The 17815-nt window shown below is 38.2% G+C and overlaps 2 protein-coding genes across 7 annotated transcripts in view; one reads left to right on the plus strand and one right to left on the minus strand.

Annotated features, from left to right (window-relative positions):
- The window catches only part of PAN3 (poly(A) specific ribonuclease subunit PAN3), a 97213-nt gene that overhangs the window by 67390 nt on the left and 12008 nt on the right, over positions 1–17815 (plus strand). The window contains exons 16-20 of one of the 4 annotated variants that reach the window (XM_082278690.1): positions 1326–1465; positions 2222–2351; positions 5264–5328; positions 6072–6210; positions 10250–12122. In XM_082278690.1, coding sequence (XP_082134816.1) covers positions 1326–1465; positions 2222–2351; positions 5264–5328; positions 6072–6210; positions 10250–10297 — 522 coding nt within the window. In that variant the 3' untranslated portion in view covers positions 10298–12122. Of the gene's footprint in view, positions 1–1325; positions 1466–2221; positions 2352–5263; positions 5329–6071; positions 6211–9182; positions 12123–17815 lie in introns of those variants that run through there. The other 3 variants (XM_082278689.1, XM_082278688.1, XM_082278691.1) reach the window with 3 other exon arrangements.
- The window catches only part of FLT1 (fms related receptor tyrosine kinase 1), a 109280-nt gene continuing 105004 nt past the window's right edge, over positions 13540–17815 (minus strand). For all 3 annotated transcript variants that reach the window (XM_082278687.1, XM_082278686.1, XM_082278685.1), the window contains one exon: positions 13540–15447. In XM_082278687.1, the coding sequence (XP_082134813.1) occupies positions 15246–15447 (202 nt within the window). In that variant the 3' untranslated portion in view covers positions 13540–15245. The remainder of the gene's footprint in view (positions 15448–17815) is intronic.

Below are 17815 nucleotides of genomic sequence, written 5' to 3' on the forward strand. Positions count from 1 at the left end.
CTGCTCAGCTTCTGCAGCCAGAGGCAGCAAGTGTGGTTATGTCTCTGGGTGGAAGAGCTGTGAGGAGCTGTGGCATATTCACCATCACAGCACTTTCCTAAAGCTGCCAAATTCTAACCAGAACCTTTAATGTTGCAGTGCTGCCAGATTTTTAGCCTTTCTTACAGAAATGACAGAAGGTGGATTCCTTGTATGACTGCATTCTCTGCTAAATGGCTTGGCCTTGCTCTGGGCTGTGGAACTGACATTCTCAATTACTAGTAGCTTTTATGTTTTTAGTTTAGCAAAAATATCTTATTTTCTAAAAAGAAAAAACCCCCCAAAAAAACCTCAGGAAAATTCTAATTTTGTATCTCTAGCTGACTTAAATTCACTCTGAGGCATGTATCCAGCATGGAAAGCTGCAGGGGTTTTTAAGTTTGACCAAGTTGTGTGCAGTTGAAAGCCTTTCCATGGAAAGAATCAGTTCAACTTTTCCTATGAATGTCATTGTTTGCTACTAAATTAGGCTCTTGCTTTTAGCAGTGGACTTTAAAATCTATTACAGCTTTTCAAAATCATTTCTCATGGCTGGCTATTAATACTGGCAGAATTTTCTGTTACGGCAAAGCAGGCTGTATCCAGCATTCATCTTTTAAGAGCAATTCTGCTTTTAACGAAAGTGTTTAGTAATGCAAGGGTGTCTTCATAACACATGATGATGTTCAGTTTGTCAGCCATATAGACCTGTCTACTTACTTTGCACAGTTCAGATCTTTTCACACTGTCCATCAGAGATGAAAATATTTGAGCAATTTGTTAAAGTGGTAATATCATGTGCTAGAATGTGGTGTGGATTCCAGTATGGAATTCATACTGGATGGCTAGTTAGAAAAGATATGGATGCAGAAAATTCTGGTTTCAGTTTAACAAATAATCCTTTTATTTCTACACCTCATATTGAGAAGACTTTCTCTGTTTGCCACCAGCTCCTTGACTTGTCAGGATCGAGCAGGTGGGTGGTTCAGAGAACCTTATTACAGAGCTTCTGCTCACTACACAGTTCTCTCTGGTACGGTCCTTAAGCTAAAAATAGGTAAATTTTAATAATTCAAAGATAAATATAGTGCCTAAAAATTGCTAGGTGTCAGGACAGATTTTCCTTTGTACATTTTAACTACTGTAACTTGAACAATCATATTGAACTATGATTTGAATAGTACTTACTGTAGTTGCTCAAAATCTTATAAGGTTATTGAAGAACTGTCTCTCTTTAACACCATCTAGTACCATAGGTAGTATTTATCTATACTAAGAATCTTACTTGTGTGTGTTTTCCCTATTAGCAAGCAGATCTGATCTCCCTGGGGAAAGTTGTGTTGGCTTTGGCTTGCAATTCTTTATCAGGAATTCAGAGAGAGAATTTGCAGAAAGCAATGGAACTGGTGACAATCAACTATTCCTCTGATCTGAAGAATCTGATTTTGTAAGTTTGTTTAATAAATCTTTTAAAGGAACTTGCAGCTTTTTTTTACGTATACAAATGCAAACATCAAATGGTATTTTTAGATGCAAGTAAGATTACAGATAAATCTACAGCTGTTGAGTTGTCTGCATGGTCAGTGCACTGTTAAACATTGATATAAATTTTTTTTGTATAATGCTGGTAAAGCTCTTAGTAAGAATTAGGAGTGTAAACAAAACAAGCATTTTAGGTTGTCTTCAATACTGGGTTTTATTGTGTGTTCTCTGCAATAGCAATATGCTAGTCTTATCTTACAGTTTCAGAAGGTACTGAGAAATGGCACATTGCCTTTTTGGCCAAAACGTTGAGTGCTATTTTTTTCTGGCTGCTTATTATTTTAGTGTAGTTTCAGTATAGTCAGCCTTTTTTCCCTTGCATCCTGAGTGGGAGAAGTAGAAGTCTTTGCTCTTTCCCTCATTAGCGTTACAGTCTGAACCTGCATCCTTCTCTCTTTTTGTATTTATTCTTGCTGTTTGAGTGGGGTGAACTGCACAGTTCCATGAAAGTAAGCTCCTGTCTTGTTTAAATAACTGACTTGTTGTATACATGCAAATGAACATATATTTTCCCTGGTGGTATCTTCTTTTAAGAAACACAACAATTGTCAACTTTGTGCGTTAAATTTGACCAAAATTCAAATAGTTATAAAATCATAATGGAATATAATCTCTGGCATTTGCAGGATATAATCTTTTGGGGGTTGGGTTATTTTGGCAGGTATTTGCTGACCGACCAAAACAGGCTTCGCAGTGTAAATGATATCATGCCTATGATTGGTGCACGATTCTATACTCAGTTGGATGCTGCTCAGATGCGAAATGATGTTATAGAAGAAGACCTAGCAAAGGTAAATTATTTTAGTAATTCCTGCAGAAAGACCAGTAGTCAGTATTCCTAGAGCTGTACTTTAAAAGGGAATGTTTTCTACTGGTTTCTGTTGGGTTTTTTTTCCTTGTGTTGGTTTATTAACCTGAGTAATCTGCCTGAAGGCTTGGCAACTCTAAGCTTGGGCTTTTGAAAGCCCCAAAGCTTTGAGAATGCCTAGTTTTAAGATGTCCTCAGCTGTGCTTTAACTGAAGTAACATCTTCATTTCTAACCAGCAGACTTAGGGAAATGATGTTCTTTATAGCATGGTTAAAAATAGCATTCTGAGTAAATGAGGCCATGTATGTAATGTAGATCATGACATACATCATGTATATCATGTAATGTATGTTAAAGGTTATACAGCCACAAATGTTGCCCCTTAAATTTTTAGGTTTTTGCATTTTGGTGTCCCTTTACTTCTCTCATATGTTTTCTTTTCCAAATGAATTCTAATTCATGGAGACATAGTGTTCAGCTTTCCTGAAGCGTGCACTCTTGCTGTGGGGGCCTGGTTAGTTTGTGGTGTTCAGTTAAGGTATCAAGTGGTAGCTGTAAAGGAAATATGTACTTTGTATCAGGTTGGAGTGTATTCATTCAACAGGAATGAGTGTCTGTTAGGCAGAAGCCACTGACAGCAGGATTTCTAGTGGGAGGTTAGAAATAATCTCTGAGATACATTACAGAATGCTTACATGGTCCTGAAAATGTGTGGGATAGGGTATTACACAAGGATTTAATTAACTCCTGTGATTCCACTCCATTATAACGCCTCATTGAGAACTTTTTAAGAGACAGTAGGCCAGTGGTTGGTATTCTGGTGGACTCAGTTCTCTTGATTTCTCCACTGTTGTCTTGTTGGAGAGCAGTTTTCCCCTCTGTAATGAAAGACGCTGAAATCTATCAGAAGTAAGGAGCTGTAGAAGAGCCAGGCAGTATCTATGTACCTCTAGGTGTTGGGTGCCCACTTTATCAGAATCAACTACTAATCCTTCTCCAGAGGTGTTTAAGATCATTTCTTGTTAAGGTGGCCTATGTGCCTGCACAAAGCTGGGCAGATGGACTCTCTCCCATAGCGAAGATGGAGATTGCCCAGTGATCAGCATTAAGATTTCTGTATTTTTAGTCAGGTTGTTTGTAGCAGTTGCTTATCATTAGCAGGTGGGCGGAGCTACTACAAATCCAAGTTGTTGCTTGGCCCCAGTTTGGCAATAACTGCTTATGTGGCAGTGATAAATACCACTTCTTAATTAGCTTTCATGCAGTAACTCATTTGTACTACCACATCCCTCCCCTCCATTAACATCAGAGCTACAGTATCCCTTAAATCTAGCTTAGTACCATCTCTTCGTTATTGTCCCAAAGCAGATCCTGTGGTGGGAGTATTGGAAAAAGACTAGCATGTGTGATTTTTTTTTTTTCCTCATGTTGTCCAAGCGTGCACTCATCTGTAGCTTAGGGACTTCTGATGCTGGGAATGGTTTGTATGCAGTTAATATCTTCGTAATGCTCACTTTTCATAGAGCAATGACCGTATTATGCTATTCCTTTCCTTCCTCGCTTGTATATTCAACATATTGATGTAGTAGCAGCCAAAGCCTCAGTTTATCCAAGCCCTGTGGAGAATATCTCCCTCTTTACAGGCTACTAAGCCTGCAGAGAGGCCACCTGGAGACTTAGTGCCTGTGTTGTTGCTCAGCTGTGTCACCACTGACTGGGAATCTGCAAGGCAGTGACCTTCACACAAATGTGGTTTTGGCTTTTGTGTATTTGACCACATACCAAAAAATAATTTGGAGGTTAGACCAAATAGTAGACCTTGGCTAGCTGGACAAGGTTGGTTTTCCATGTCCGTTTATTTAAGTGTAGCAACTGCTGTGATACGAGCTGTTCTCCAGTGTGTTTTTAGACTATAAATAGAAATTGACAACCCATAGGTTGTCCAAGGTCAAGCTGTTATCACCTTGACCTACTTTATTTATCCAGCTGTGCACAGTAATCTACTCAAGACTGAATTAATTTGAAATCAATATGATCATGCATGGAATGAGATGCATCTTAGCGTGAATAATGTTGTAGAGCTGAGCCGTTGGAGGATGTGAATAATACCAGGAGAGAATCTTTTCCTGACAACTTTGATTTACACTGTGAATTAATTTTTTGTTTAATGTAAGCTAGGATGTTACTGTTTTTACTGCATCCTAAGTGATGTGGAAAAACATACTAAATCAACTTCCAGTTGCATATATTCTAAACATCTATAATTCTAATGTTCTGCCTCTGTGTGACCTCGTTGTCCCTGCTTTCTTTCTGTCACTTATGGACTCAGCATTTATACTCTTTTAAGACTTAGATTCTAGCTGTTTTGACTTGTTTCAAAGTTATTTCTTCAATCAATTATCATTTGAGTATTGATCCAGTGATATTATTGCTAAATATTTACTAATAATGGCCTACAAAGCATTTCTGAAAAACAAATCTGGTAGACTGTTTCTCATCTTTGCCTAAAATAAGGTGGTGTACTGCATGCTTCTGCATATCTTGGTAACTATGTTAAACTATGAAAAACCCATGTTCTTCTTGTTTAACTTACTGTATTTTAGCATACCTGTGAGTATAGGGTGGCAAGAGACTAGACTTTCTGCTGGGGCAGAAAGGTACCATTAGTTGTTGAATCTTCACATTATAATTTGAAGAGCTAAAATGAGCATTGGACTACTGATACATAAAACAATGCATTTGATCTCTGTCTGAAAAAATTATACCCTCTTCTTTGAATAAATAAGTCTTTATAATTGATAGTGCTTCATTGGCATTATTACCATGTATCTTTTTCAAGTAAATGTCTTAATTTTGTATCAGAAACTCTTAATAACCTTTTTCTTGTTTTCTAGGAGGTGCAAAATGGAAGGTTGTTCAGGCTTCTAGCCAAATTGGGAACAATCAATGAGAGGCCAGAGTAAGAAATACTTGTTTTTATCGTTTAGAGTATGTATAACCCAGTTTGCAATGCACTGTTTCTTCCTTCATAAGTTTAAGCTAAACCTTTTTCTCCATATTTGCCCCTGGTGAAATGAGTATTTCAGAAGCCCTGAGAAAAATTAGATAAGCAACTTTGACCAAAACTTTAAATAGACAAGAGAAGACTACAAATAGTTATGCCAAAGTTGCTTCATTGTATTTAGTATGGTTTCACTCAGCAGTCTCTTGTGAGCGGCAGTAGTTTTGGAGGAAATCCATAGCTTCCTTTAACTGAAGCAAAGGATGTAGATACTGGTTTTAAGCTAGTGAGTTTTCACCTTGTTTTTTTTTTTTTTTATTGACTAGCTACATCAAAACAAAGTGTTCATGGTCTGTTTTCCATCCTTTTGCATAAACTTAGAGTTATGTTTATAATGCAGGCTTCTAACATTTACGTGTTAAACTTGTTGCAGATAATTTTTGCTTTCTTCTGTTGCTTTTCTGTGGCTCTTGGAAGGCATTAGCTTTAGGTGTTCAAGCAGCTGAGAAAGTTTTTGAGTATCTTCTGTTACAGTTGTCTTCTGTTTGTGGCAGGGGAAGACTAATTTAATTGCAGTTGGTAACAGGTAGATCAGTGGTGCAGTAAGACTACTCAGCTGATGTTGAAGTGTCATTTATATCTGTGGGGTTTGGTTTTTCTTAATTGACTGAGCTTTAATATGAGCCTTTGTTTCACACCAGGTTTCAGAAGGACCCAACATGGTCAGAAACTGGAGACAGGTATTTACTAAAGCTCTTTCGAGATCACCTTTTCCATCAGGTGACAGAAGCGGGTACTCCTTGGATTGACCTCAGTCACATTATCTCATGTCTTAACAAGGTACACTGTACTTTGGTTAGCTTTTAAACATATGTTAACGTTTTTTAACAGAGTATTCCACTGCAAAGCAAGCTGACATTGCAAGGTTAATGCCGTTGGTTTAGCTGGCGGTTATTTTTCCCATTTCGGATTAAAACCATGTATTCACTAAGCTAATATTCCAACATCTATGGCTATTTTAAATAAAATTAGTACATGAATATTAAAAATTTGTTAATATAGCATGAGCTACAGTATTAACTTTTCATCCTAGAATGCATTGATTACTGTGGATAAGCAATGCTGGTCCCTTTATGCTACTCTGGTCTTTCAACACAGCATAAAGGATCCATAATACTCCTTTAACTGGGGAAGGTTTCTGCTGATAGTTATCACAAAGGATGGTCATAAGGCAAGATCCATTCCTAGACTGTGCTGACTAGAGTAGGAGACAGGAGGGAAACTGCAACAGAAATTTGTGCAAAATCCTTACCGTCTAGGACAGTGCTGGAAAATTTCTGAGACTTAAAATGTTAAGTCCACTTCTGTAATAACTTCCCTAGCCTCCCCAGCCCTTTGTTTTCCAAGGTTGACTTAACAAAGCTATTTGCAGTTTTCTAAGAGCTGCACCACTAGCAAAATTTTATCTGAGCACTCTCATGATTAATAGCAGATGTGTGAGAGACCACAACATCTTCAGTAGATGAAGAACATGTCTTGTTCCATAAATTAAGAAGTACTTGAACTGATTTTTTTTTTTATTGGTAGATCAGCTTTCGACTTACTTTACATTGTTTTGCCAAGCTTCACTAATTCATGGGAGACTATAAGATGCTGCTACTTTTTTTTGTTATTGTTTTTGTAGCTGCTTGGTAATTTCACTTGCTCTGTAGAAAATGGTGATGCAGACACTGACAATACAGTTTTAGTGCCCAGTATTTTCTTTTCTAGGATTAGGATAGCCAACTTTCCCTTCCAAAGAAAATGGAATATGTTCAGATCCTTTGACGTGTAATAACTGTACAGTTAAATCTTTTTTAAAAATTGTCAGGGTTTCTAACCTCCTATTAGACCACTGCTGTGCATTTTTTAACCTCCTTTTTATCTTTCTGGTTGGTGTCTGTAATCACTTTAAAAAGGACATTAAAGGGATTGAGGCTAAATCAAAAAGAAAGCATGTTGACATTCAAGTAGGCATTGAAATGCCATCATGATTTGAAAGCAGTGACTCATACAGTACTGTAGCAAGAGGGGACAATCCTGAATTCATAGGTCAGGTAAGAGACAATGTCAAAGAATGCCTTGTTCTATAGATGTTCATGGCTTCCCTTTTTAAACAGAGGCTCTTCTCTTTTGTGGTTGTGGGCTCAGCACACAAAAAATGTAAGGCTTACAGAACTCTCCTTTGGAAATACACTCTAAAAAGGGATTCAGAAACTACAGAAGTACTAGAAAAGTTGTATGGACTTTACTGCTACTTGCCAAAAGCATTCTTTTTGAATTAAAGCTACTCTGTTGTTAAAAATAAAACAACAAACAACAAACCTTTCTTTTCGATGGGGTGTTTTGAGCATCTTTTCAGCTGAGAATACTGATTTATGCCTCCACAGGGGGAGAGAAAGATAGCCATAAATATTGATGTTTCTAGTTAGCAGTGTGGCTTTCTTAATACAGGTTTTCCATGTCCTACATTATTAAGGTAATTGATTTGTTGTATGATGCTAATGGGAATGAACAGTGGTCAGTATTTCACAAACACCTTAATAGTGTTAATATTTTGTAATGGATGTTGGAAGACACTGGTGGTTTTTTCCTACTCTACAAAAATTAGAAGCTAATTGGCTTGCTTTTTGTCCTTCTGAAACTTTGCAAAGCAGGAGCTTTAAAATGTGGAGGTTCCAGCTTTTAATGTTACGCCCAAAACATTACTTTAGATGACAAATGCAAGAAATTTCTAACTCGCTGTCACAGCAGCTAATGTCACATCTCTGTGACAAATGTAATTGGTTTTCTATTCAGTACAACATTTTATAATACATGTATTTGAACCTGCTGGGGTTGTATTTCCAAAGAATGGATTGGTAGTGTCATATCTCACTTGTCTCTGCCCTGCCTTTGTATTGGAATAAGGGAGACTGTGGTGGAAATATCAACGTATTGACTAAAACAAAACTACAAAAATTCTGCATTATAAGAGTGTCTAGCAGTTCTCTATTGATGAACATTTCTTGCAAAGTGAGAAGAACATAGGAAGCACTAATGTAATGGGCTTCAGCATGTAAAGCAGGATATTCCTCTGTTAGAAATTAGGATCTAATGGTATATAATAAATAAGGTACATATTAAATTTGAGAAGTCAGAACAAAGCATGAAAAGAAATGTGGAACAAATGTTGATCTTCAACCTCAAATTATCCATTTGGTTATGGATTACACCAAAGTAATTTTTTCTTTCTAAGGGAGGAAATGTACCATACAGCTTAGGAGCTATAGGAACTAGTTTGTTCCCAGTACTACGAAAAAAGTGAGGTTTGGGTTTCTACCAGACTACCTGGGGCTGATCCATTGGTTATCTCATTTTAGAGTGGACAAGAAGTAAATTACCTACCCTACATTTAGGCTTGTGGATCTTACGTGCAAATGTAATGTCAAATTTAGTTTTGTTCTTCAGGAGGTACATGAAAATTCAGCCTGGCTTTCTACACAGGGAAATATAGCATTGCAGGATTATTAGCTTTGGGGAAAGGGAAGAAAACAATTGTTGTCTAGTCCTAAGGTCTGGAATGTCCCTCAGGTTAAGACCAAAATGTCTCAATTTTTTGGCAAGGATATTGTTGTGGTGCAATTCAGATCCTTCCTTTGTGTCCTGTTAGCAGATTTGAACTGCACCATAACAATGTACTTGCCAAGAAATTGATTGCTTTTGTTGTTGGGGAAATGTTTTGCCATTTCTTTCACACTTCTTTTATTTTATCTTTTGCATTCTTGTTACAGTTAGATGCTGGTGTGCCAGAAAAAATAAGCCTCATTTCCAGAGATGAGAAGAGTGTACTTGTGGTAACTTACAGCGATTTAAAACGCTGCTTTGAAAATACTTTTCAAGAACTGATTGCAGCCGCAAATGGTCAGTTGTAGTATTTGCTGAAAGCATGCAGGACATTGCTGAGGAACTTAACCAATAGCAAATTGCACTACAGCTGAATTGTTGTTGTCATCTCATTTCACATTTGGGAAACAAACAGGAGATGAGCAAAGCTGCTTGCACTTCAGTCAGGTACACTGTTACTTGAAGGGAAGAATGTTTCACTTATCCTAGAGCTAAGGCTGCCATTGGAGGCTTTATCTGTGAAGAATTTATTTTAGATTAAGGAACACATCAGGTGCATGATGTTCCTACTTTTATTTTTTCCACTTGTATATGCACTAATTTTAATTTTTTTAAGACTTTTCTGATCTCTGAAGTTTTGCCACATTGTATACTTAAGGGAAACTCTTTGCAAGGACATTTCTGGGATACATTTTTGTCACTGAGGATATAGCAAAATTTATTCATTTTTGATATTATTTGCACCCAGAATAGCATAAAGGACCAGGTAAATAATTTAATAGAAATTGTGTTCTATTAATGACCGTTTAGTTCGTAACCTCTGTAAGAGTGTGTTGTATGCAAGCTCTGTATGCCACCCACTGTTAGCTCAAAGAAATGTGAGAAGAAGAAACATTTTCAAACCAGTCGAGTGAAGTATTGGTGAATTGACAAAAAAGGAAAGAAAGTCCCCTGTCATTTGATTTAAACTTTGTCTAAGCGAAGTGACGAAAACAGCATAATGGGAAACATCTATAATTTAAGGAGCATATCAAACTTGCTCTAAACACAACCAGCGCCTTTTAAAAACTGTTTGTACGTTTTCCTGGTAGTCAGAAGCATTTACATTTATGCAATTTTTTTAATAGATTTTTTTTTTAAAGAAATTGTTTAAATGCCTGAAGTTTCAGGAGTGTATTACTTTAGGTTATTTACAGTATAATTTTTGTATAAAGTTCTGTTCTTTGAACCACAGCTTTATTATGGTACGCTACACTGGATACAGATACAAAGACACTGTTAAAAGAAGACTAACTAAACACAGCAGTTGTCTGGCATCAAGAGCTTTTCAAGTTTTACGGCCTGAATCTGGAGGGATAATGATCTGCTGTGCCTTTGCAGTCACTGCTTAGCCCAAAGTAATATTACTTTTGCTAATACTCAACACATGAATATTCCTGAAGTAATTCAGTCTCAAAAGTCTGGAATTTTGCTCCTCAATTACCTTTCTAATTTTTGGACATGCAGTTGTCTCCAAACTTGGGTATTCATGGGATTTCTAGTTAAACACCTACACTTTGATACTGAAGACTGCCAAATATGTAGGAATTTCCTTTCTTAAAGCAGTAGTGAAGACTGTATCTATCCTTTCCCAGCACTGAATGTTTTAATAGCACTGGGTGCTCACCATGAAGAAAATGTGGAAACTCAAAAGGTCAGGACAGACTCTTAAGCACTTGCAACTGATGTTACTGACATCAATTTTAATAATTCTCAATATTTGTAGTTTTCAGAGAAGTTTTTAATATTTCTCTGTCCACTTTTATAAGCTTTAAAATGATTCTCCGCCTTGAGACTTGCATCAAGAAAAAAGCAACTCTCTTCACATCGAAAGCTTTGAAGACTAGGGACATGCTTTACACGTTTTAGAAAATGTGGTTGAATCCACGTTAGGTAGCATCAGTTGTTGAGTTTAAAAATCAATTATTGTTGCAATTTTAAAAGGAACATAATGTTTAATATTCAAACGATAACAGTTGCCAGAATGTTCTTTTTAATATAAAAGGAACAGGAACTTTGAAAAGTGAACATGCAGAACAGTCTTTTATCATTAGCTCATGTATTTGAGGAAAAGAGCAGCTGTCTTTTCTATGTTTTTTGACAAATCATATTGTAATTCTTTTGTACAAAAAAAGAAGTACTTGTATTCTAGAAGAAATATGGAATGCTTAATTTATAAGCGGGCTGAGGTTTTTTCCAGTATTGTTTTCTTTGAAAATGAAAGGGGATCATCTGTTCAGTTGTGGGGTTTGGGAACCTTTGAAAATTTAATTTGTGGACCAATATTTTGTGGAAGTGTAAGGCAGGGGTAAAATAGGGCTTGAATTCTCATCCTTTTTAGACCAGCACACCCTCTGCAAGACATGTCTAAATTGCAAACCTGTGTGTATTTGCATAATGTCAGTTTGCTTCAGCCCCTAGTAACCTCAGGACTTGGTTTAAAAATAAAAAGGTAGACAGCTAATAAGTTTTCATACATAATGTCAGCCAGAAAATATTTGGTGTCAGGTAATACATAAAATTAAAAAGAAGTTGATCTTTGTTTTCTATTTATTTTATTTGGTCTGTATTTGGGAATGATTTGAACAGTCTGAAGTTCAGCTTGGGTGTTTTTTTGGGGAGAGCCCTTCTACCCCATTTAAATTCCATTTAGAAGGTTGTCCTAAAGTTGTAGTTTGATCCATTCATAGGAAGAACTGTATATCTGTATTTAAAAGAAGAGTCACCAGGATGTGCCCTCCCAGATGGGAAATTTATTTCTGACCTTCCTATTTTTTACAGCTAAAAGCACAGAAGGGACAACCTTTGAAATCATCTGATGTTGGTCATTTTAATTTTTGTACCTGTTTTAAATTCTGTTGCTGTATTTACTATATTGTAAATATTTTGTTGAGGGTACCTATGTATTTTTGATTTGCCCTTGTTTCAGTAATTCAGGTGTCAACTGCTTCCCCTAAAAAGCACCAGTATGTTAAGTTCTAATGTCATGATCCCAGTATGTGTTACTCATCTTTAATCCTGTTTTCATTGTTCATGTGTACAGCAGTATTTTTAATAAAGAATACCAGAAGTAACATGGCCTTATTTTGACAATGTGAAGTTCTGAAGTTTGAATCCAGGGGTTTTCAACTTTGGTGCCGGAATTTTATTTCATTCTGTCTCGTACTTCTTTTGTATTCATTCTGTCTGCAGTACAGAGTTTAAGCAAACAAGAGTCACCAATTGTGTTTAGTGCTTGCCACTTAGAGTGTATTAGATATCCTAAAACTTAGAGATACTGTTCACTAGAATTGTATTAATGCACATTTCCTTAACTCCCAAGTCCAATCCCATCTGCTTCAGTTTGATCAGGCCTGCTTTACTCAATAAGCTCTACTTTTGAAAACTCTGCTCAAGTACCCTTACTTTCATGTTTATTGAGCTTTTTTTGCTCAATAACAAAGTATGTTAATTTCTCTGAGAATTTGCACATGGAGTCATGACTTCTTCATTTCAAGGAGTTCTTTTTCTGTATTTTTAACCAGCAAAGGTTAGATGATTTGCTGGTGGGATAAAATTTCCTATCCATCCAATCCCAACCATGCTTATGGAAGATGAATTTTTGTGTAATATATGTGAAATTGTCAATAGTCCCTGCACCTATTTAACATGGAGTCATTATCCCTTAAATTGCAGTGTTTTAGAAATGTTATTATGTAAGCTGCAATAAGTTTGATTGATGCACATATCCAGTCTCCAGTTTCCTCCTTAGTGATGTGCAGTAACAGCTACACAGCTCCTGCAGCAGATTGCCATCCCATTATGTTCTGCTTTCCCAGAGAAAGTTTCATCTCCGGTTCCTTTCAGTGCTTGGAGAGCCCCTCAGATGATCAAATGTTGTTTAGCACAGAGCACTTGACTGAACATCTCTGTGGAGGCAGCATCTCCAGCTTCAGGTGGATGGTGTGGAGATGTGGGGATTGTCCGAAGGAGAGTCTCTACCGAGGCCTAAGGTGCTACCTGGTGTCACAGTAGCTTCAGAACAGGCTTTGTTGGGGATGCCTTGCTCTGTTTGCTGTCCTTCTGTCTGTAGTGCATCTTCTAACTGCAGAAGGATCCCGGAAGTGTGGAGGATTGGGTGGATGTTTATCCATGTGCTGCTTTGTCTTCCCCCACCATGAAACCTTGCCTCTCCCAGAGGCTGAGCTGCATTTTTGCCTCTAGACAGCAGTTAAGCACATCTTAAATATGCTGAACCTAGGGGATGTCACCCATACAAGGAGTAGTGACAGGTGTCTGTCACCTTACCTGTTTTGCTGTGCGAGAAGTGTGCCTTCTGTGTGATTATTCCATGTTCTCCTTTGCTCACAAAACCAGCCTGTGGGATGGATGTGTGCCGGATGTTTGCACTGCCCAGTGCTGACTTGTGTGCCACAGCAGTCTTTGACACTGGTAGAACTCTGATTTTTTTTTCAAAAGCCAACTTTATTATATGAATTTAGCAGTCAAATACATTATATAAAGACAGAAAATGCAAGACAAAATAGGAGTTATTCACATCTGAAGACACTTGGGGGTTCATATAAAAGTAATCTTTGTAGTCCAGTTTTCTTAAATATTTATGCACAAAAAGCATATTTATATATTTACAGTGTGCAAACACGTCCTTTTGGATGCATCATCCTGTAACTATTTTTGCTCAATTCTAGTTACAAAACAGTTCTGAAACTTTTGTTTTGATCAAGGTCAAATACACTTTACCAACAAGAGACAGTGCAATAGATACTTAAAACTGATGATCTCTTGCACAGAGATACTTAGCTCAGAAGTAGTGGTACATATTTATTTTACTTGAATATCTAAGATAGTTTTTATTTGTAAATATGCAAAAGGTCATTTGCCTTAAAGTCTGTTAGTGGGTTACATTCACAGCTCTTTAGCTGAATTCTAAGAGAGCAAGAGATCATATAACATGTAGCATTTGAGTTAATATATTATTTTAGTGGACCACGAGAAGCTGGGAGTGGGCAGTAATTGATTTGGCAGATATCAGTGCTACTGCGTTAAATGTCCAGCTCTCATCCTAATACTGCATTCAGAGGTGAAAGGGAATGGGTGCATCCTAATGCTTCTCAAGCAAAGAACACTCCTGACCTTTCTGAGATGCTGTGCAAAAGTCTGTTGGAAATGAATGATACATTTTTATTCCTGTACATACTGGTAACTTAACATGGAAATTTAGCTGTCTTCATAGAAAAGCTGCCCTAACTTTACAGGTTGTCTTGTAATTTCTAACTAATCTGTTCAAACTCTCTAGTGATCAGTTAAAGTGTATGCAGTCTAGTAGCCATCCTGTCTTTTAGACAGATTCTCATAAATAAAATATAATCAGTGCAGTGTTAGAAGGTCTGTGAGGTTTTATGGACAGAGCTTGGCTTTAACCTATCTAGCTTGTGGTTTGGTTCCAGTGTGTGCATGTTGGCTTACTGACAAAGTGCAAAACTTCAGTATTTACTTGATTTCAGCAGGACTGTCCAAACTGAATTGATATGTGTTGTTACAGCCCTGGATCTGGTCTTAGTCCTCCTCTATCCTTGCCAATTGTGTTTAGCAACACATTTTAAATCCTTGCATTGTGAGGCTCCCTACTGCGTCTGCCATCTGGAGCAGTAAGATCCATACAATGCCCCATCCCCAAGTAGATTATTATTCAGCTTCCCCAGAGCATCAGCCTTCCCACAAGTTTCTCAAAGTAGTTTTCATTAAAAACTTAGTTTGTGGTCTGTTTCTAGTTTCTGTCTTCTTGAAGAATCCTTTATTTTCCAGCAATAGGATGCAAATACCTCAGTGCCTGGTGCAGATTCCCGGCTCTGTAGGGCTCCAAGCTGCCTCTCCCAATCAGGACAGCAGTGCTGCACCCAAGTCTGAGCAGAGGCTGTAATAATGACCATCCAGATTTTCCTGGATGCAGAAGCACTCGGCATTTTTAGCAAAAGCTATTGGTGTTGAGCATTTGGGAAAGCTGAGGTTTAAGCAATAATATTTTGCTGTATTTTGAATATGTGTGCCGCAATCTGTAGAAAAGCAGATCACTGTGATTAAGCCAGTGATAACTTCTTAAATTTTATGGTAACTAAAATAATTTGGGTCTAAGTTTTTAACTGACAGTGTTTCATAAGAACCTGCATGTTTAGATCTTGGCCTAGAAGTACTTAAACTGGTGGCTGAGAGTAATGGACAACAGAGTTGTAGTCAGGAGGAGGACGGCTGGCTTTCATTTTCTCCAGCATCGCATAACCATAGGTGTATCTTCGCTTGGAGTCACTGAGCTGGTCACAGCTGAAACTGCAGAAGCTTCTTGGCTTGGTTATCCCAGAAAGCACTGACTCCTTGCTCCTGCTGGCACCTTTAATGCTGTAAGAGAGCAGTGATATTGTGAGCTTTCTTAACATGTAAAGGTTTTTGTTTTAGTGACTTGAGCAAAGCCAGGTCACAAGAAGCAGCTTTGTTTATTCTCACATGGTGGGAGGGGCATTGATGCAGATGGACTCGCTCAATGGAAGTGCAGGCCAGAGGAATGAAGGAGCCCTTCTGTGTTCCCTGTGAGTCCCCTTTGGAACAGAGGTGCTGTGAGTGAACATCACTGTTAAAGGTGTTAGTGTTCATTGTATCAGTCTTGCTGCTTGGGGGGAGTACTTGATTGCTCAGCCTAAGCTCTAATTGCTCATTTGTGGCAGGTGCTGGGGAGTGAAACTTTATTGCAGGGGGAAGTAGTGGGCAGTGTCTGGCATCTCTGCTGATGCCAGGGTGGATTTAGATCCCCACATCTAAATGTTTCTTCCTAAGGGAATAGGGGTTTTTGAGCAGGAGTGAAGTGATGAAAGGTCTCAAGCCTTGAGGCAAAAGTAGAAAACTGCTAGTGTCAGTGTTCCCAAAGCCTAATGCTGGGATGAATTTCTAATATAAATGGCTGATGTTTGTGAGGAAGGGCATGAGGTCTGGCTATCTCCTCTTTTTTTGGCTTCTTTTGGCAGCTGCCATGAACTGCTGGTTTGAATTAGAGTTTTCCTGTCCCATAAAAGGACCAGTTATCCTTTTATAAGATGCCCTTTACACAAAGAGAGGTTTAATGTCTTCTCAGTGAAGCCACTTTTAAAGACACTGTTTGCCTTACAGCACTTTCTCACCCATATTCAGAGATCACGGTGCTTAAAAGGGCTCTTCCAATAATGAAGAAAATTAAGGCAAAGAGAATTTTCACACTGTTGAACTTGGATTTCAGAGATTTATCTGTCGACAAAGGACAAGCCAGAGCATTCTTCCATCGCTGATTACATGTGAAATCCTAAAGTAAACACATTGGACCACAGTGTCTAAAATTAGATTTCCTCCCCTGTATTTTTGTAAGTTCATGGACAATCCACCCCTCTCCATTTATAAGGTCAGGAACATTGGCAGCTCTCGTCTTGAATTCCAGAGAAGACAGAGCATCTGTTGAGGCTTTCAGAGCCTGGGGTTTTGCTTTTCATTTTGTTTTGCGCTGTTAGGTCTTTAAGTAAAACTACAGAAATAGTAGCACAGGACCGTTCATGATTACAACAGTTCCTTTTAGATGTCACAGTTTCTCAAATTCTTAACTCACAAGCCTGTGTGGTTTTTTAGGGAGTGTGGTCTCTGTCTTCTGTCCTACTGGGAAACTGGAAGGTCCCCCTAAGATGTAGTGTCCCCATTACATTTATTAGTAGGTGAATGGAGTTCATGAGGAGGAGCCCTAGTGATGAGGATTGCAGATGCATCCCATATTTTTATATTGCATCTGTTGGCAGATGGAGAAGTAATTGCCTTGGGATAAATTCCGTAACTATGACAAGGTTAGTCACAGATGCAGTGGACTTTTTATGATGGGTTTTAAGAGAAATGCTTCTGTGATTTACATTGTAATTGTGAGTCTTCAGGAGCTGGCAAAAGTGGAGTGTGCATGAGAAGTTATGAGCATAAAAACCATCATGCTATGATCCTTTCATCATCATCAGGCTTTTGCATCCTGAGATTTTTCTTGTGAGCTAGACTTGGCTTCTGCTTTAATAAACCTTCATACCAGTAGAGCTGCATCTGTTAATTTTACCTGGAGTGCACTGCTGTACCTGGGCACGCATTCCCACAAAGATCTTTGAGAGAGCTCAAGAGATTTTGGCATCTGTAGTCAGGCTTCAATTTGAGACTGAGTTTACAGTAAGTAGAGGCTTCTCTAGCTGTGGACTATGTTCTTGCCAATCTAGGAATGTAAATTGGAGACTGTATTTAATTGGTCTTTAATTGGGATTGTTTGTTGGAGGAAATGGCTGCTGGTTTCCTGCCATGTTCAGGACCAGAGCGAGATTAGAGGCTGGCTGCAGCTCTTGAGATGCTTGTTCCAGCTCATAGGAGGTGGGATTCTTGCTGTTTTTCTGGCTTTGCAATTTACACTGACTCAAGGGTTTGCCTCAGCCCAAGGATTTTGGCTTACTTGGGTTGGGCTTTTTCACCAATAGTGAAAAGCTAGAAAAGGGTTGCAGTTGGCATCCTTTGCACCTGCAAAGGAGCACAGCTCAGAAGATTGCCCCCAAACCTTTCTACTGGGGTCTTTTTGCCTGAGGCCTTGTATTAGGAAAATCTTACTTCTCTTCCTGCTGTGCAAAATATCATTTTACATCTCAGTGGCATTAGCAAGTCCGAGACGTGTTGCAGCCATTCATGTTTTGTGCTCCTGGCCACGAGCTGGGCCTAAGGGGCTCACCAATAT

Source organism: Coloeus monedula (genome assembly GCF_965178545.1).
Source record: "Coloeus monedula genome assembly, chromosome: 3".
Taxonomy (NCBI): Eukaryota; Metazoa; Chordata; class Aves; order Passeriformes; family Corvidae; genus Coloeus; species Coloeus monedula.